The 17,271-nt window shown below is 38.4% G+C and overlaps 2 protein-coding genes and 1 pseudogene across 4 annotated transcripts in view; 1 reads left to right on the top strand and 2 right to left on the bottom strand.

The window, feature by feature from the left end:
* The window catches only part of LOC149261662 (MADS-box protein CMB1-like), a 340,779-nt gene that overhangs the window by 3,138 nt on the left and 320,370 nt on the right, over positions 1 to 17,271 (bottom strand). For 2 of the 3 annotated variants that reach the window (XM_089382164.1, XM_089382159.1), the window contains exon 5: positions 151 to 192. The exons of the other annotated variant lie outside the window; for it this stretch is intronic. In XM_089382164.1, coding sequence (XP_089238290.1) covers positions 151 to 192 — 42 coding nt within the window. The remainder of the gene's footprint in view (positions 1 to 150; positions 193 to 17,271) is intronic. 3 annotated transcript variants of the gene reach the window in all.
* LOC149261665 (putative mitochondrial adenine nucleotide transporter BTL1) lies at positions 7,935 to 12,052 on the bottom strand (annotated as a pseudogene).
* LOC149261664 (small ribosomal subunit protein eS6-like) lies at positions 14,360 to 15,784 on the top strand. Its single transcript, XM_089382148.1, has 5 exons — positions 14,360 to 14,409; positions 14,530 to 14,636; positions 14,745 to 14,863; positions 14,960 to 15,115; positions 15,279 to 15,784. Exons 2-5 carry the CDS (start codon positions 14,557 to 14,559, stop codon positions 15,515 to 15,517), a joined length of 594 nt encoding a protein of 197 aa, XP_089238274.1. The 5' UTR covers positions 14,360 to 14,409; positions 14,530 to 14,556; the 3' UTR covers positions 15,518 to 15,784.

The following is a 17,271-nucleotide window of genomic DNA, read 5'->3' as shown; positions in this document are numbered from 1 at the left end:
ATGTTTAATGTTTAATTATCTATTTATCTTTAAATACTTTTTTGAATTGTAATGTATAAATTTGAAGTAGAAAATACATAAAACAAATAACAAGTTTGTCAATTAAAAACCTAAATTCTCTAGAAGAATTTTAGGGTTTCCATAATATACCTTTTTTCGTAGCTCTTCAATCATGCCAAACATAAATTGATTCTGTGAAATACCAACATTTCAAAATTTTAGTTTAGACATTTTTTGAATGATATAATTTTTTTCTTTATGAAAATTATTACAGTGAACAACAATGAAATAAGCCATCTATATTTTCCTTCTATTGGAAAAAAAATAAATTAAGTAGATATCAAAATGTTGCGAATTTAATTGAGTTATATGGGGGTTGAGGATAAAAACTAATTATTCTAGAATTAAATAAATCACGATTTATGACAACTCAATGAACAAAATCATAATTTTTTTCCCAAAAAAAAATATAATTATACTTAAAGAGTAGAATATATATGTTGTTGTCCTAAAAAAAATTGACAATGCATGAAAGGCTTTCTAAAAATTGACACCATACCAACTACTCTCGCAAAAAAAATGGTTGAAAGGCCCTCAAAACAAACTATAAGTTTGTACAAAAGATTGGGTCACTATAGCAATAACATCATGGAAAAGGAAGATAAGTATAATCAAACATTTTCTGATCATTTAATGGCATTGCCCATTACAATAAAGAAATAAATGTGTCAATTACCTCAAACTCATATATTCAAGAAATTCCATTTTGATGACTTACAACATTCCAAAGGAGCCATAAAGAATAAATAAAAGTTCAATAGAAAGTTCATTTATTTTGAGTTTAATTATCTTTAAATATGCCTAAATTGTAGCTGATTTAGATGCGTGAATGACTCGAGAATAATCTAGAGGGTAAGTCCAACATGCATATTTTGCATTGCAACAATCTTAAATTCTAATTTAATAATAAACTATAAATCACGTGATACGTGAATATTCTTATTTCTTTATTAGTAGACGGTACTTCATCAACGAGCCAAATCCTCTACATCCCCAACCCTCATAACCGTCGCATGCGGAAATTTTCATAAAAGCTCATATCTTCCCTTGTCGAAGAACGAAGGTTAGAAGAATCTATGTTCTATGGGAAAGCCTCCTTTCCCATTCCACCTAAAAAACCCCATATCAGATGGCGGACATCAAAATTATTTATGTTCATGGTATGAAATGGTTCAGTTTTCTTACAATCCTCTCACATTGATGTGATAGCAAAGAAATCCTTCCGCTCCTTTTTTTGTACCCTATGCCAGAAGGTAGAAGTCAAAGAAAGTCGTTGTAAACAGTGTCAATACACAACAATTTCTTCCGACCTTGACATCAACCCTATGGAGGAAGACTCTAAGATTTTTGAGATACACAGATCTAGATCTGCAAAATAATAAACAAGCTTGCAAGAGAAAGAAGGAAGCGAGCAAGAATTGAGAAAAGAATAAAAATTGATTCTACCATATTAGTTTTAGAATAAATACATAAAAGCAACTAAGTTAAGCTTAGTTGTACATGCAATAACTAAAGCTAACTAAAGCTAAGTGTGCTTTATCTTATGTTAATGTGTACATGTGCCACATGCAAGCAATAAGTTAACTAGAGCTAATCTAGGTGCATGTACACCAACACAGCTAGTCTAAGTGCATGTAAACCAACACCCCCCCTTAAGCATAACTTAGGTGAGTGTGATGCAAAATGAATGAGTCCCGGCAACACAGCCATTTTAGGTACCCATATACAATGCATAAAAAGGAGGAAAGAGGGAAAACCCAGTGGGAAGAAAACCCCCTCTCAAAATATAATGCAAAAGTAGAGAAAAGACAACTGCTAGGCAGTCGTGTCCTTCACACCGAGGCGATCTCGCAGGAATCGAAACTTCTGCTGAGTGAAAGTCTTGGTGAAGATTTCAACAATCTGCTCGGAACTAGGACAGTACTGAAGATCGATGATCCCATCATGAATGAGTTCTCTAATGAAGTGCATGTGGATCTCGATGTGTTTGGTACGCTGCCGCTGCACTGGATCTCTGCAAAACTTTAGCGTACTTTGATTATCGCACCAGATGACAGTTGGATGATGGACACTAATCCCAAGCTCAGATAGGAAATGTTGTAGCCAAATTGCCTGAATAGTCGCATTGACTGCCCCTCTATACTCGGCCTCTGCTGATGATAAAGCAATGGCAGCCTGCTTCTTACTTGACCAACAAATTGGGCCGGATCCCAAACTAAGTACATAACCAGAAGTAGATTTGCGATCAATGGTGTCGCCAACCCAGTCTGAATCTGTGAACCCGATGAGATTCAAAGAACAATTGGCTGCATAATGAATCCCATAGGTGATTGTCCCCTGGACATATCGAAGGATGCGCTTTGCAGCATTTCAGTGTAACTCATGTGGCTCCTGCATGTATCTGGAAACTGCTCCGACAGCATAGGAGAGATTAGGACGGGAGTGAGTGAGATAAAGAAGACTTCCCACAAGCTGGCGATACAATGTGCAATCAACCAATGGTGTGTCTTTGCCATTCTCAAGCTTTATCCCTGATAAGAAAGGTGTGGCTGCTGGCTTGCAGTCACTCATGTGAAATCGTGCCAAAAGATCTCTGGCATATTTTGGTTGATAAATGGTAATGCCAGAATCACGCTAATGGATCTCTAGTCCAAGGAAGAAATTTAGCAAGCCCATGTCTGTCATAGAAAACCGCTTATGCAATGCAATTTTGATGTTAGTAATGACAGAAGCTGAACTACCCATTATCAAAAGATCATCTACGTAGAGTACTATGATCAACAAGGAGTCAATTTTCTTCAGAAAATAAACATTGGGATCAGATTTGCAGCGTACAAAATTTTGAGATAACAAATAAGAATCCATCTTTGCATACCATGCTCTAGGTGCCTGCTTGAGGCCATAGAGAGACTTCTTTAGTTTGCATACCAGAGATGAATTCTGCATGTATCCCGGTGGCTGCTCCATGTATATTTCCTCCTCGAGATCACCATGAAGAAAGGCATTCTTCACATCCATATGATGCACCTCCCATCCTCTTGCTGCTGCAATGGAGAGAGCTAGCCGAATGGAATCCATTTTTACCACTGGAGCAAAAGTCTCATCATAGTCAACACCATGTACTTGCTGAAAACCTTTTGCTACCAATCGTGCCTTATATCGACAAACTTGGCCATTTGATGCTTTCTTGGTCCTGTAAACCCACTTGCATCTCACAAGTTTGTGATTTGAAGGTAGCGGAACCAAATCCCAAGTCTGGTTCTCAATGAGAGAGTTATATTCCTCATCCATGGCGGCTTCCCATTCAGGATGCCCATTTGCTTCTGCATAAGTTTGTGGATCAAATCCATGCATCATATAAGCATGCATGGGCATGGATGGCTCCATAGCTAAGAGTGCTTGCAGATCTTCCTCAAACAGAGGGATAGAGGTAGGATCATCAAGGATATCACTCATGCTGCGCCATTTTTGTGTTGAAGGTGGTCGAGAATCTTCCGAACTACATGCAGAAGTATGATCTTGATGTTCAACAACTGGTGGTCTAACAGGGGTCACAGGAAAAGACTCATCTTCATTAGAATGCTGGTCTGAAGTTTCATCTGCATACTCATCAATGAGTGGTGATGGAAATTTGGTAACAAGTTCATCTACTGGTGCATGCGAAATATCTTCGTCAAACTTTACACTCCTTTCAATAAAGAGCTCTTCATTGTGGATATCAAGAAATCTGTACCCTTTGACTTCATCAGAATATCCAACAAACATGCATGCTTTGATTTGAGGCTCCAAAGCCTTTCTCTTCTCTGGAGGAATGCGGGCCCATGCTCGAGATCCAAAAATGCAGAAATGACTAACTTTAGGTTGCATGCCAGTCCAAGCCTCAAAAGGTGTTTTTCCAGTAACAGATTTATGAGGAGATCTATTCTGGATGTATGAGGCACAATTAATAGCTTCGGCCCACAATTTCGACGGAAGAGATCTTGCATGCAACATGCAATTAGCCATCTCTTTCAAAGATCGATCTCTCCTTTCAGCCACGCCATTTTGCTGTGGAGTGTAAGGAACTGTATGCTGCAACTGTATGCCTGCTTCATCACAAAGATTCTTGATATCTTTGTTGACATATTCCGTCCCATTATCTGTGCGGAGTATTTTGATGCGTTTTCCAGAATGATTTTCCACATGCGCTTTGAAAATCTTTAGATGTTGAAAAACTTCAGACTTGAGTTTCAAGAAGTAAACCCAAGTGAATCTCATGTAATCATCTATAAATGACAACGCATATCTTGCTTTGCTCATTGAAAGCACCGGAAATGGACCCATGAGATCATTGTGTACAAGTTCCAAAGGTGAAGAGGCTCTCCATGCATGCCCCTTCTCGAATTTTTCTTGTGGATGCTTTCCAAGAGCATATCCATTACAAACACCATTTGAAAATTCAATGGTTGGCAATCCTTTGACCATCCCTTGCTTACTAAGCTGTTGCATATATCTGAAATTCAAGTGCCAAAATCTCTCGTGCCAAATCCTACTTTCTTCATTTGCATGTGTAAGTAGCAAAATAGAATCTGATTGAGGAACAAAATCAGAAAATGTATACAGACGAGATTGATCATTTACCTTGCCAGATGTAATCTTCAAATTGTTTTGCATGTCATAAATGCTCATGGAATCTGGGGTAAATTCCACTTTCCTTCCGCTGCCTATGTGTGTCATCTGATACACTGAGAGAAGATTCACAAAAAGCCTTGGAATATGCAAGACATTTTCAAAACTTCCATCTTCGAATCGCACTCTTCCTTGTCCAGTTGCTGCAACTGCAGAATTATCCCCCATGAGAATGGGAGGACCTGAGTATGCATGTAGAGAAGAAAAGGATTCCTTTGAAGAAGCCATATGATGTGAAGCTCCTGAATCGATGATCCATTCTTGTGGTGCAGAATGAAGAGCAATCAAAGCATGCCCGTTACCTCTTGGATCTGGTGCTTTTTCTCCAGACTTCTTCTTAGCATTCTCAGGAATGTGGTCTCCAAGATTGTGTTGCTGGAGTGTCTGCGCCATAAGATCTATAGTCTTCTTCATGCATGCAGATTCAGGATGAAAACCACGGTGGCAATAATTGCACATTGATTGCCCTTTCGTTCCTTTCCTTTCCTTTGAGCCAGATGATCCATCAAGGGGTTTGGGATGTCCTCCCTTTCTTGGATCAGGATCCTTCTTCCCTTTTCCTTTCTGATGGTCTTTGGAATTTGCCTTTCCTTTTGCATGCACAGTAAGTGCATGCGCTTTGGAATTTTTAAGTGTGCCCATTTTGATGAGCTTATCTTGCTCATGCATCAAAGACTGAATAAAAGAATCCAGTGAGGGCATCTTCCAAGTTGCACCAGTTGCAGATCTGACTGTGTGGAATGTAGAGACGAATACTGCATACTCTGGACCAAGTTTTGATAAAATGGAAAGAATCAACTGATTTTCTTGCTTGGATTTGTCGATCCCGCATCCTTTCAGCTGAACCAACAAGGCTTTATACCTTGTGAAAAAATCTTGAATGTTCTCAAAGTTTCTCGGATCTAATGAGTTTAACTCATTTTCGAGAATGTGACCTTGCATTTCATCCTATTTTCCAAACAATCCTTCCAAAATTTTCCATACTTCATTTGGAGTTGAACATGATTCAACATGAAATAGCAGTTCCGGAGAAATAGATAAACATAGGATGCCGGAGGCCTCGTCCATGCGATTGAAATATCTTGTTTTCTCCATTGCCGATGTTGGTTCAACTTCCGTTTCCATGGTTATTCGAAATAAGCCTCTACTTCTGAGATGAAGTTGAATCTTTGGCTTCCATTCGAAATAATTATATGGAGTGAGAATTGCCGATTGTGGAAACTCCAATTTAGACTCCATTCTTTGTTGTTGCTTCAATCTTCTGAACTTGCAAATAAAATTGCTTGTGCACTGATTACACATCCCTGTGCTCTGATACCATGTAAGATTTTTGAGATACACAGATCTAGATCTGCAAAACAATAAACAAGCTTGCAAGAGAAGGAAGGAAGCAAGCAAGAATTGAGAAAAGAATAAAAATTGATTCTACCATATTAGTTTTAGAATAAATACATAAAAGCAACTAAGTTAAGCTTAGTTGTACATGCAATAACTAAAGCTAACTAAAGCTAAGTGTGCTTTATCTTATGTTAATGTGTACATGTGCCACATGCAAGCAATAAGTTAATTGGAGCTAATCTAGGTGCATGTACACCAACACAGCTAGTCTAAGTGCATGTACACCAACAAAGACACTATCTTTGTGATTACGGTTAATTTTCATTTTTAAAGGATAAGCCGCCGCCATTGAAACTTTTCGTCTAGGAATTCTTCATTAAGACTATTTATCTCCACCAGAATTTTTTTTCCCATTTCCTGAGCTGTCATTCTACCACTGGCCATCACAACTACCAGTGTAGCTTTATAACATTAATGATTCGGATGCTTCTAAATAAGCTTCATTAATCCTCGCATGCATCGTATTTTCTGGAGGCAACTTCCTCAAAAGGATAATGGCTAAGCTAGAGCATGTTACTAACTTTCCCGTATGGTTATCCCCACATGTCTCGATTGGTATTGACACTACTTGAGAGAACATTAATAGCTTCATTTAGTTATTGCGAGTAAAATATTCTATGGAGACACAAGGGCATTTTATGGAAATAAAATCTATCCTTATTGTGGCAAGATGCACTAAATTGATGCCAATTCCCAGTCCAATTCACAAAACAGAGATTGTAAGGAAATGTATAACCTTAGAAGATTATAAGTCTGTCGAATTAGTAGCCAACCACCAATAATGGCATATAATGATATGATAAAATGTGAAACGACAGAAACTGGTCGAAAAAAAAAGACGACATTCTAGAAAATAAATGCATTGTTGTCACTCTAAAGGTTGACGCATTCAATGAGATTATCATCTTCCATGGCCGAAAGTGAAATTGACCAAGATATTTCTACAATATTTCTTTGTAGCTCATCTTAATTGTCACTCTAAAGGTTGACGCATTCAATGAGATTATCATCTTCCACAACGAAAAGTGAAATTGACCAGGATATTTCTATAATATTTCTTTGTAGCTCATCTTAAGTATATCAATATTATATAGAGTCGGTGGTGGGACACATAATCCTACAAGAAACACAGTAATAAACATTATCTCACCAAATATATATGGCCACCCTTCCGCCACCCTATGATGATTATTAGCCACCCTATGATGATTATTAGCTAGCTCTAGGGAAAATTTACTGCCCTACACTTCAAGATTACCCTTGGTATCAAAGATAGTATTCAAGGGGCGTATACTCAATTAGTCCAACATGTTATCCACTAATTACGCCGTAAGGCATTTCCCTCTGAAATCCATCCCCCTTTTTGCCTACCTGTCATCCTTGGACACCGTATGATTAGATGTTAGACGATTACAAAGACTTGAACCGTCGATCCTTGTGATGCTCTGTGTTTCCCTCGCTGCGAAGGAAAGAATCGTTCAGGTAAGGGTGGGTGCGGGGTTAACACTGTTTCGCCTCCATTAATCCTGACATATTTACAGTCGAAAATGGTCCATTTCAGGTTTAACGAGCAAGCCCAGGATGGCTACTCAAGATGTCGAGATGAAGGACTCAACAGCCGCGGTCTCCAATTCTTTTGCGCCATCGCCTCCTCCGGTTCTCACGCGTAAGTTCTATGAGATTTTGCCATTGCAGGTAGTGCCTATTTTTCCCGTGTTTGTGTTGAAATTGAGGCATATTTGTGGGTGTTGCAGATCTGAAGATTATTGGGCTTCTAGTGCCCCCCGGCACACGAGAGTTAGCACACCAGCCGCTGACACAGTATGCACATGTTCATTGTTAACACCACTAAAATCCATCCAGCCACCGCAGATTCTTTCAATGGATATTCATGGCCAATGCAAGATAAGAACTCTGGCATACATCCCTTAGCATAGTTTGATCAGAATCTCCCTTTCAGCAAAACTTGAATTTCCTCTTCCCAGGTGTATCCCTAATGAAAAGGTCTAACAAAAAAGCATGATCTTAAAAACTATGAAATCAGAACCTAGCACATTTCTCATCGAGCTTCAATGGGTCTTGGATCAAAACTATGCTGCACGTCACCATAGGGTCGAACCAAAAAAAAGGTACTGATATATTCTGCAATCTATATGTGACTCCCTTCGATTAGGAGAACATCTTTCCATGCTTCATAAAACATCCAAGAAAGGCCAGATGCCGGCACAACTTTGAGGCAACTTGCACTCCAACCCCTGTAAAGTCCTTTCAATCCTTCCTCCTCAATGATTGTTTTAATAATGTTAAAGTTGCCTCCAACCCCTGTAAAGTCCTTTCAATCCTTCCTCCTCAATGATTGTTTTAATAATGTTAATCATGTTTGTTGGCTGCTTGCCTTTTAGCATGCCAACCATGAGTCTTTTGCGAGCTACTTCCAGTGGAAAGCTTAATGCACTGGATGTAAGCCCTGCCCATATAGAAACAAGAAGTCAGGACTAAGTGGTTTACAATAAATTAATGAACTTCATAATAATAACTGAGGAAATCTTATGTGGATTAATAATTAACTACTTTGTTTTATTCTGTTTAAAGTAGGCATAAGCTAGAAAGCGAACCCACCTCCAAAGGCTCCAATAAGAAGTGCTTCTACCCGCTCCAAAGACTTCTTGTTGCATGATCTGCAATATTCTCTCTTTGTTGACTCATATACAAAATAATAAGATGTATGGTAGGGAACCATACCAATTATAGTGGGTACAAGGCCTGCATATAAAGCTCCTAGACCTTCTTCCTGTGATATTTTCCTTAGAGCGTGCTTGATGCTATGATACACTCCAGAATGCACAGTGAAATGGTCCTGATTTGCAAGATAAGAAAGAAATGACCTTTACTGAGTTGACTCACAGATTGCCAAAGAAATTCCTTCTTGAGTATGCAATATATCTAGAAATGTGACTTGGATCCTTAGTAGAATATCTATTTCAAGCACCTTTCTAGAAAGTTGTATAAAAACATTACTAGTTACAGAAGCAAAAAAACTACCTTCAAGACCTCCAAAGGATAGCAAGACAATGTGCCAGTGACACCTGCAACAGCACCACTTATAGCAACTGGGGAAATCCAGGATACTGGCAAATCTAGAGTCCGCCCAACAATTTGAACTCTGGGACAACCATTGTTCTCCTAGTGGTGTTGGACAGATGTTAAAAATCGTTTTGTAGATTCAAATGTGCAAAGCTCAATTGCTTGGGTAGGAACTATCCGAAGTAGATTAATGCCATTGCCAGCCCACAACCCTTTCCAGCCTTGTTCTTTCATCACCTCTTTAAAACTCCCAACAATGTTCTTTGAACCAACACCTACAATCATCCTTGTCCTGGAGGAGACATTTGCAAAATACATTGGATTCCTTTTCCATCAAGCATAATGGCTTAAGCCAGCAGCATAAAAAACATAACTGAAACCAAGTTCATATGATACTGAAATTTCCAGTTCATACTTCAGAGACAGGACAATAGCTTTCTCTAGCTCATCTATCTCTTCTTCAGATAATGAAACATGCATACCTCTGAATTATTCGGTAAGAAACAACCAGATGGTTTAGAAAGGTAATTCAGAGATAAGTAATTGAACACATAAGACAAATTTTGAAAGACCTAATTGGCTGTATTTATAAAAAGAAAAAAAGCTATTGCACATCCATGTTGTATTCCATAAGAAAGGTGGTACTTATATAACCCTTAGAATTCTTCGAGGGGACAGCTGAGCTTTCAGTCCTGCAAATGATGAATACACTAAAAAAATCCTCACTTAGTATCGTCCCTGGACCCAGTCCTCCTCTATCCATTAAAGAACCCCAACACTTGAGAATTTAATTATTCTCATTTTCTTTGTCTAATGTTAAGGTCAGATTGGGCTTTATCAGGCCAGTGAAAGTAGGGTCACAATCAGGGTTTTCAGGGTTTTATTCTCTTTAAGTGACATGTTAGGGTTTTATTCTCTTAAGTAACATGTTTGCAACTTTGCCCCTTGTGGGCCAATGCACCTCCACAAAGAGGGCATTCAAATAACATAAGCCATCATGTGTTCCACCTTTTGATAGGTGGTAGATACTCAGCAGATTAAAGTCTGAAAGAAGAATTGTAAAGTCATTCTCTTACATTTGAGTGTAGTACCCTTTTGAAGCATAACACTCCTGAAAAATCAATATAAAAGCATTTCTCTAGACAGAATGCATCAAGAATTCGGAGGACATAAGCATCTAGTTCTTCAGCATGATTGATTATTTTCTTGTGAATGGGTTGAATGTTCGCAGACATAATCATTTAACTGAAAGAGGAGGAAATATTTATGTGGAGCCAAATCTCATCACAGGGATATGTCACTATAGTAAGGATAAAGTATCCTATTAAACACCCACTTAGACCAATTTGGCCTGTTGGACATGTGTTAAACCCCTTTGTTGATGGATGGAAACCAATTCCAGGTAGTCAAACACCATCCCTCACACATAGACACAGAAAAACTTTATACCTGCTGGGATTTATATTCTGGGATGTTTACATGGCAGCATCCTGTCCCAACCACTAAGCCAACTAGTCAAACAAAAGATTCAGAGACAAACTCCAGTAACATAGCAAGTGTCAGTGAGATTGAATATCAAGGTTGAGAATCTGTAGAAAAGCCCACAAAAGAATAGGCTGAATAGATTGGCAATCGATCCTACACAGGCATATTCAAAACACACTGAACAACCCTAATCAACTGAACAAAGGCACTAAAGCAGGATACTGCGCTCTCGAATAATATATATGTTCCAGAACTGACTCGAGTAGCAAAAACTGATTGCTTTCACTAGTGAGCCAACTTAACCATTCTGCATCCTGGGGAGACGCAAAGCCTATGGGCTTTCATACCAATCGGAATGAATAAGAGACAAAAGGCTTTATAAATTTCAGGAAGCCCAAGACCTAAAAAACAGTAAGAACAGGAAGAAAAAAAATGTCTGGAACCGAACCCTCCTCCCATCACCCCCAACCCCCAAATGGATACTAAGAATAATAGATATTGAAAAAAAAAGAAAAGAGTTTTTCTTTCCATTTTTCCCATTACTAAGCAGTAACTTCCAGTAGGATCTTGGACTTTATAGAGTAAGCACCATGCTGTCTGCATAATGCAACTTGAAATTTCCAATAAAAAGATTAAAAACATTTCATCTTGTCTCTGAATAAAACGAAGAATGAATGAAGAAAAGTTACTGGATAGTTTCCAAAGGACCCACTGCAGTTTTAGCCATGGCCCCGGACAAAGCTCCACTGGTAAACTCTCTAAATGATCTGCCTTTGAATAAATTCTGCATGCATATCAAGATTAATAGGTGAGAGAAATTGGGATTCCCATATCAATATAAAGAGACAGAGCAGTCGGAGGGTCAGCATTTTCTTCAAGTAAAATTTACTGCGGTGGGTTTAGTATGAAATTCTCTCTACTCGGTTCAGTAAATAATACTTAAATCATTGGGATTGAAATTTGAAATTGAGGATCTCCAATGTTCTACTCTGGAGTCTGTACCAAGGGTAGAAAAGCATACTTACTTGGAATGCTTTGCGCAGATCAGGAGCCTGAAAATTTTCTTTGCTGGGTAGTTTGTCTAACTTTGCCTCCATACTTTTCATAATTAAGGGATCCATGGTGCTCAGAGCCAACAGCTCTATGACTTGAAGTTATGGGATTTTCACACCCCACCTCAAGTATGGACTGTTAATCTCAGAAACCCAAATGCCATAGAGGAGACCCACAATACCCATTGCCCGCCTGCATGGTGCCAATAATCCTTTTTAGGTTTCAGAACAAATCCATGAAAATAGTTTGTTGGATCAATTTCGATTATGGAGAACGATGCTATATAGCGGTTAGCCCACCTGTACATAATACTTTCGGTAATTACGCCGTAAGGCGTTTCCCTCTGAAATCCATCCCCCTTTTTTCCTACCTGTCATCCTTGGACACCGTACGATTAGATGTTAGATGATTACAAAGACTTGAACCATTGATCCTTGTGATGCTCTATGTTTCCCTCGCTGCGAAGGAAAGAATCGTTCAGGTAAGGGTGGGTGCGGGGTTAACACCATTTCGCCTCCATTAATCCCGACATATTTACAGTCGAAAATGGTCCATTTCAGGTTTAATGAGCAAGCCCAGGATGGCTACTCAAGATGTCGAGATGAAGGACTCAACAGCCGCGGTCTCCAATTCTTCTGCACCATCGCCTCCTCTGGTTCTCACGCGTAAGTTCTATGAGATTTTTCCATTGCAGGCAGTGCCTGTTTTGCCCATGTTTGTGTTGAAATTGAGGCATATTTGTGGGTGTTGCAGATTTGAAGATTACTGGGCTTCTATTGCCCTCCAACACATGAGAGTTAGCATTGCTAATCTACTCTCGAAAATCAGCGACAAGGCACAGATTTTGGGCTTCATCACACCCATCGCCATCGCTGGGAGCTAAGGCTGCTTATAGCATGGTGATTACTTCATGCCTTCAATGATTCCGGGCTGTAAATGGTGATTTGGTGATTCTGCTTTGGATTTGGTGTGTCTTTTGCAATTGTTTTTTTAAGGTTTTAGGCCTGCGGATCTAGGTGGGTGTTGGTTATTTAGCGATTTGCCTTATGGGTTTTTGTTATCGTGAATTTTTGGCCAACTTTCATATTGATTTCCTCATGATTTTCTACGTTTCTATGAACTTTTAGTGCTTATGTGTTGATTTTCATGGGTTGTTACCTTGCGGATGCCTGCTATCTTGTTTGCTCAGTGGTGTTTTTGGTTGATTTTCTATTTGGGTGCTTCTATTTCATGGCTGCCATGGAATTTAAGCCTAACGGTGAAATACCGACATAACATGCCTATTGGGAGCTGATCTCAAGTGTCTTGTTATAAGTTGTGTGCCTTGGCTTTCTGTTTCATCTACACGCTCTTATTTTTGTGTCTATGATCTGTGCTTCAGGGGTTTTCCAGAGCTGATCTTTATTGCTGTAAATATCTGAGCGAGAACCTATGGATCAGAGTTGTAGAAATCAAATCAGACCCATGTGTAGATAGTACTATACTGCTGCCTCAGAGAGCAGGGAAAAACCATTGCAAGGAATCCTATAGAGATTTTGATAAAATCCCAAGACCAACTTATTTGACCCTTGAAGCAAATGACTTTTCCCCCACAGAGATTCCGAAGCGGTTCTTCTGTGATATCCCGATCCAATTTTGTTCCTGGACGTTTTCTTGTTTTTCTAGCATCACTTTAGGTGTTTTAGGCATAGATTTGCATCTGGGTTTTGGTCACAAGACATCAATCAGATCCGTATAGGATTAGAATGTCTTCACTGGTTTGTTTTCCATGGATCTCTGGCAATGAGCTCTCTTAAGATGTTTTTTTGTTTTTTCTTTTGTGAAGAAGCTCAGGGATCAAATTGACTCCATATTTATTATGCATCCGCATTCTCACCATGGCCTAAGGTCTAGACTGGCTGCTGACAGATTTGAGATCTTATGCATGTATGGTCTTAAGCACAGTTCTAGACCAGATTAAATTGTCCAGTATTTTCTAGGCTATTGCATGGCTATATTTTGGGTGTCTGTTAGCTTTGTTCTGTTGTTTTCTCTTTTTTGATATTGGCATAATAAATTTTTCTTTGCTGGGTTTCTGAATTTGGCAAAATTATATAGGCTGTGAAACCAATTCAGTTTATTTGAGATGCAGGTTCCCAGATGGTTTTCTAAGGTCACCAAGCCTGGTAATACCTCAGCTCATGATTCTGAGACTTAACTTCTTTCCTTTCCTCCATCTTTCAAGCAGTAACCCTGTCATGATTTTTCTGTTGCAGCAGCAGGGAGGTTTGCTTATTATTTTTGTCTTCACCATCAGAAATGCGGGTCTATCACAGTCTGGAGGTGATTGGGAGCTGATCTCACGTGTCCTGTTGCAGGTTTTGTGCCTTGGCTTTCTGTTTCATCTACACGCTCTGATTTTTGTGTCTATGATCTGTGCTTCAGGAGGTTTTCCAGAGCTGATCTTTATTGCTATAAATATCTGAGCGATAATCTATGGATCAGCGTTGTAGAAATCAGATCAAATTCATGCCTACCCATGCCAGTAAATCAAGTGTGAGCTTATGCTTCTTTTGATGCCCCATTGGGTTGTAATAGAGCTAGTTATTTGAAGTGAACTAGACTTGTGCATTTTGTGATAAGAGGCTTGCACAGGAGGTTAATGGTGATGCCCTTGGAGAGGTATGGGTTGACTTATCATTTTGTTATTATTGTGATTAATATATATTTATCCTTCTGTAACTGTCTCATGTTTGGGAAAGTTTGTAACTAGTTGTAATATGTTGTGCCGTCACCTTCTAGGAGTTCAAGGGATATGTCTTCAAAATTATGGGAGGATGTGATAAGCAGGGTTTTCCCATGAAACAAGGAGTTCTTACTCCAGGTCATGTACGCCTGTTATTGCACAGAGGTAAAATATTAATCTTCAGAATTTTATTCTTGTATGATATGTTATCGTATGGTTTCATACCAGCAATTTAGTAGATTATTCGGATCAATATTTATTATCTTTCTCCGGGCACCCCCTGCTTTAGTGGGTATGGAAGGCGTAATGGTGAGAGGAGACAAAAGTTTGTTAGGGGATGCATTGTTAGCCCTGATCTTTCTGTCTTGAACCTGGTCATTGTTAAGAAGGGTAACTACTGAATCTGTTTATTTCATTGATGTGGATATGTTGCAATTCTTGATCCCCTATATTACTTGCATGAATTTGTGGACCTTCTGTTTGTAGGAGAAAATGATCTTCCGGGTCTGACGGACACTGAAAAACCAAGGATGCAGGGACCTAAAAGGGCATCCAAAATTAGAAAATTATTTAATCTTTCCAAAGAGGATGATGTTAGAAAATATGTCAACACATACCATCGAACTTTTCAGTCTAAATCAGGTCTACAATTGTACCTTATGTTAGCGTTAATTTCTCCTAATTTGATTTGTTTTGTACAATTTTTTTTTTGGGGGAACATCACCTATATTGAATAAGTGCAACTTAATAGCAGTAAGTATGATGTCATCTAAGAATTCATTTTCTCTTATTTTTCTATTTTCAGGTAAGACACGGAGCAAAGCTCCAAAGATTCAGAGGCTTGTAACACCATTGACTCTGCAAAGGAAGCGTGCTAGAATTGCAGAAAAGAAAAAGAGAATTGCTAAGGCCAAGAGTGAGGCTGCTGAATATCAAAAGCTCCTTGCTTCAAGGTTGAAGGAGCAGCGTGATTGCAGGAGTGAGAGTTTGGCAAAAAAGAGAGCATCCTATGTTTCAACTGGATCAAAACCATCAGTTGCTTAGTATTATGTGCTTTTATCTATTTATGTGAGGTGAACTCCCTTGCTTTGCATGGCATTGTACTGAGTGCAATTTTAAAATCGGCAAGCAATGATTTGCTTATTGAGTATTGTTTGAGAATATATAGTCTTGGTATACTTTGATGAAGGCTCAGACTGCAGGATTTTGAATATATGTTAGCAACTGTAATTCAAAAGCATTTTTTGCAGCTTTGGACAAAAGAAAAGTACTTTTTATTTTTATTTTTAAATTCAAGTGTTTTTATTTAATGATTCTAGTTCTTGCTATGGCTGGAACAGGTAGGGTTATATATCTTGTATCTTTTCCTTGATGTTACTTTTGGATTGCAGCCCTTATGATATGTATGGTGCACATCCCCTGCCTTTATGCTCCTCAAAATACATCATGATAATTATTTTCTATAGTTTGGCATTGTGTGATGTTTTTATTATAAATTGAGTCCAGCACAAGCTATATTGGTAATTTAGCCAAGTTGATTATTTTTGGTACCCTTTGATCTGAGGTGAAACTCAAGTAGTGGTAATGTTCCCCAAAATCTTTTCTTATATACCTAGTTTAACTGCAGAAAGCAAGGAGTACTTAATAACAATACATCTTGGCTTGTACTTTGAAAGCACAACTCTGAACTTAAAACACAATTTATGTTTTTTTAATGTATTTGTGAAATTTATTTGCTATTGTTGCAACACTTGCCCATATTATACTCTTCAATGGAAGGTGAGATTTCTCATAACCTTTTATTTGTTTTCCCACACATTATATATTTCTTCCTCCCAATTGAACTATCCATTTCCCTAGAAAATCCCTATGAATAGGGGCAACAAAATGAATTTTGTACTCACTAGAAAACCATGCTACTTCCAGAGATCAATAAAATTTTCTAAAACTGAAAGAAAATGAGCTTATGTTATTTCCTTTTTCGTTTCTGAACAAAATTGATACTGGAAGAGATGCAGTTATCTTGCCTTACAAGAGTACATAAAAGGAAATCAGTACATCAAAACCTTTCCCATGCCTACCCATGCCAGTAAAGCAAGTGTAAGCTTATGCTTTTTTTGATGCCCCATTGGGTTGTAATAGAGCTAGTTATTTGAAGTGAACTAGGCTCGTGCTGAAATTTATTTGCTATTGTTGTGAAAACAACAACCAGGTTACAATGTTGTTGCGGAATTTATTATTGGGTACTTATTGCCTGGAAAACCAATTGCCAATATCCTTTTCAAGACTTATGGAAGGATTAGTATAGTACATGCTCTTTCTTTTCTTGTAGACTTGAAGCTTGGGCACTACATGAAGATTCCTCCACGTTGCATGTATGTTGCTTAGGTGTGGCTCTTATAGTTTTCAGTTTTCACTTCTTCTATAGTGTTCAATCTTATAAAATAATTTATAAACCATAAGTATCATTTTTTCATGGGGTTGAATTTTTTATTAATTATATTTGAGTGGAGGGGCTAACTTGTGGATGTACACAGCTTGTGGGCACAATAGTTGCAGGTACAATCAATCTCTGCATTACATGGTGGATGCTGATAGGTATAGAGAATATTTGTGATGTGGACTCTCTGCCTCCTGACAACCCTTGGACATGTCTAAAGGACATAGTAGCCTTTGATGCATCAGTCACATGGGGCTAATTCAAAATTTTGATTAGGTTTTATGTAATACAAGAGGTTGCATTAGTAAGTTTTGAAGTTACAATAGTAGTGATTAAAATCAATTTGCAATTATAATAT

The sequence above is a fragment of the Pinus tabuliformis genome, chromosome 6 (genome assembly GCF_031772625.1).
Source record: "Pinus tabuliformis cultivar Carrire ecotype Pingquan chromosome 6, CPIR1, whole genome shotgun sequence".
In the NCBI taxonomy this organism is placed as follows: domain Eukaryota; kingdom Viridiplantae; phylum Streptophyta; class Pinopsida; order Pinales; family Pinaceae; genus Pinus; species Pinus tabuliformis.
This window is presented reverse-complemented; position numbering and strand designations above follow the sequence as displayed.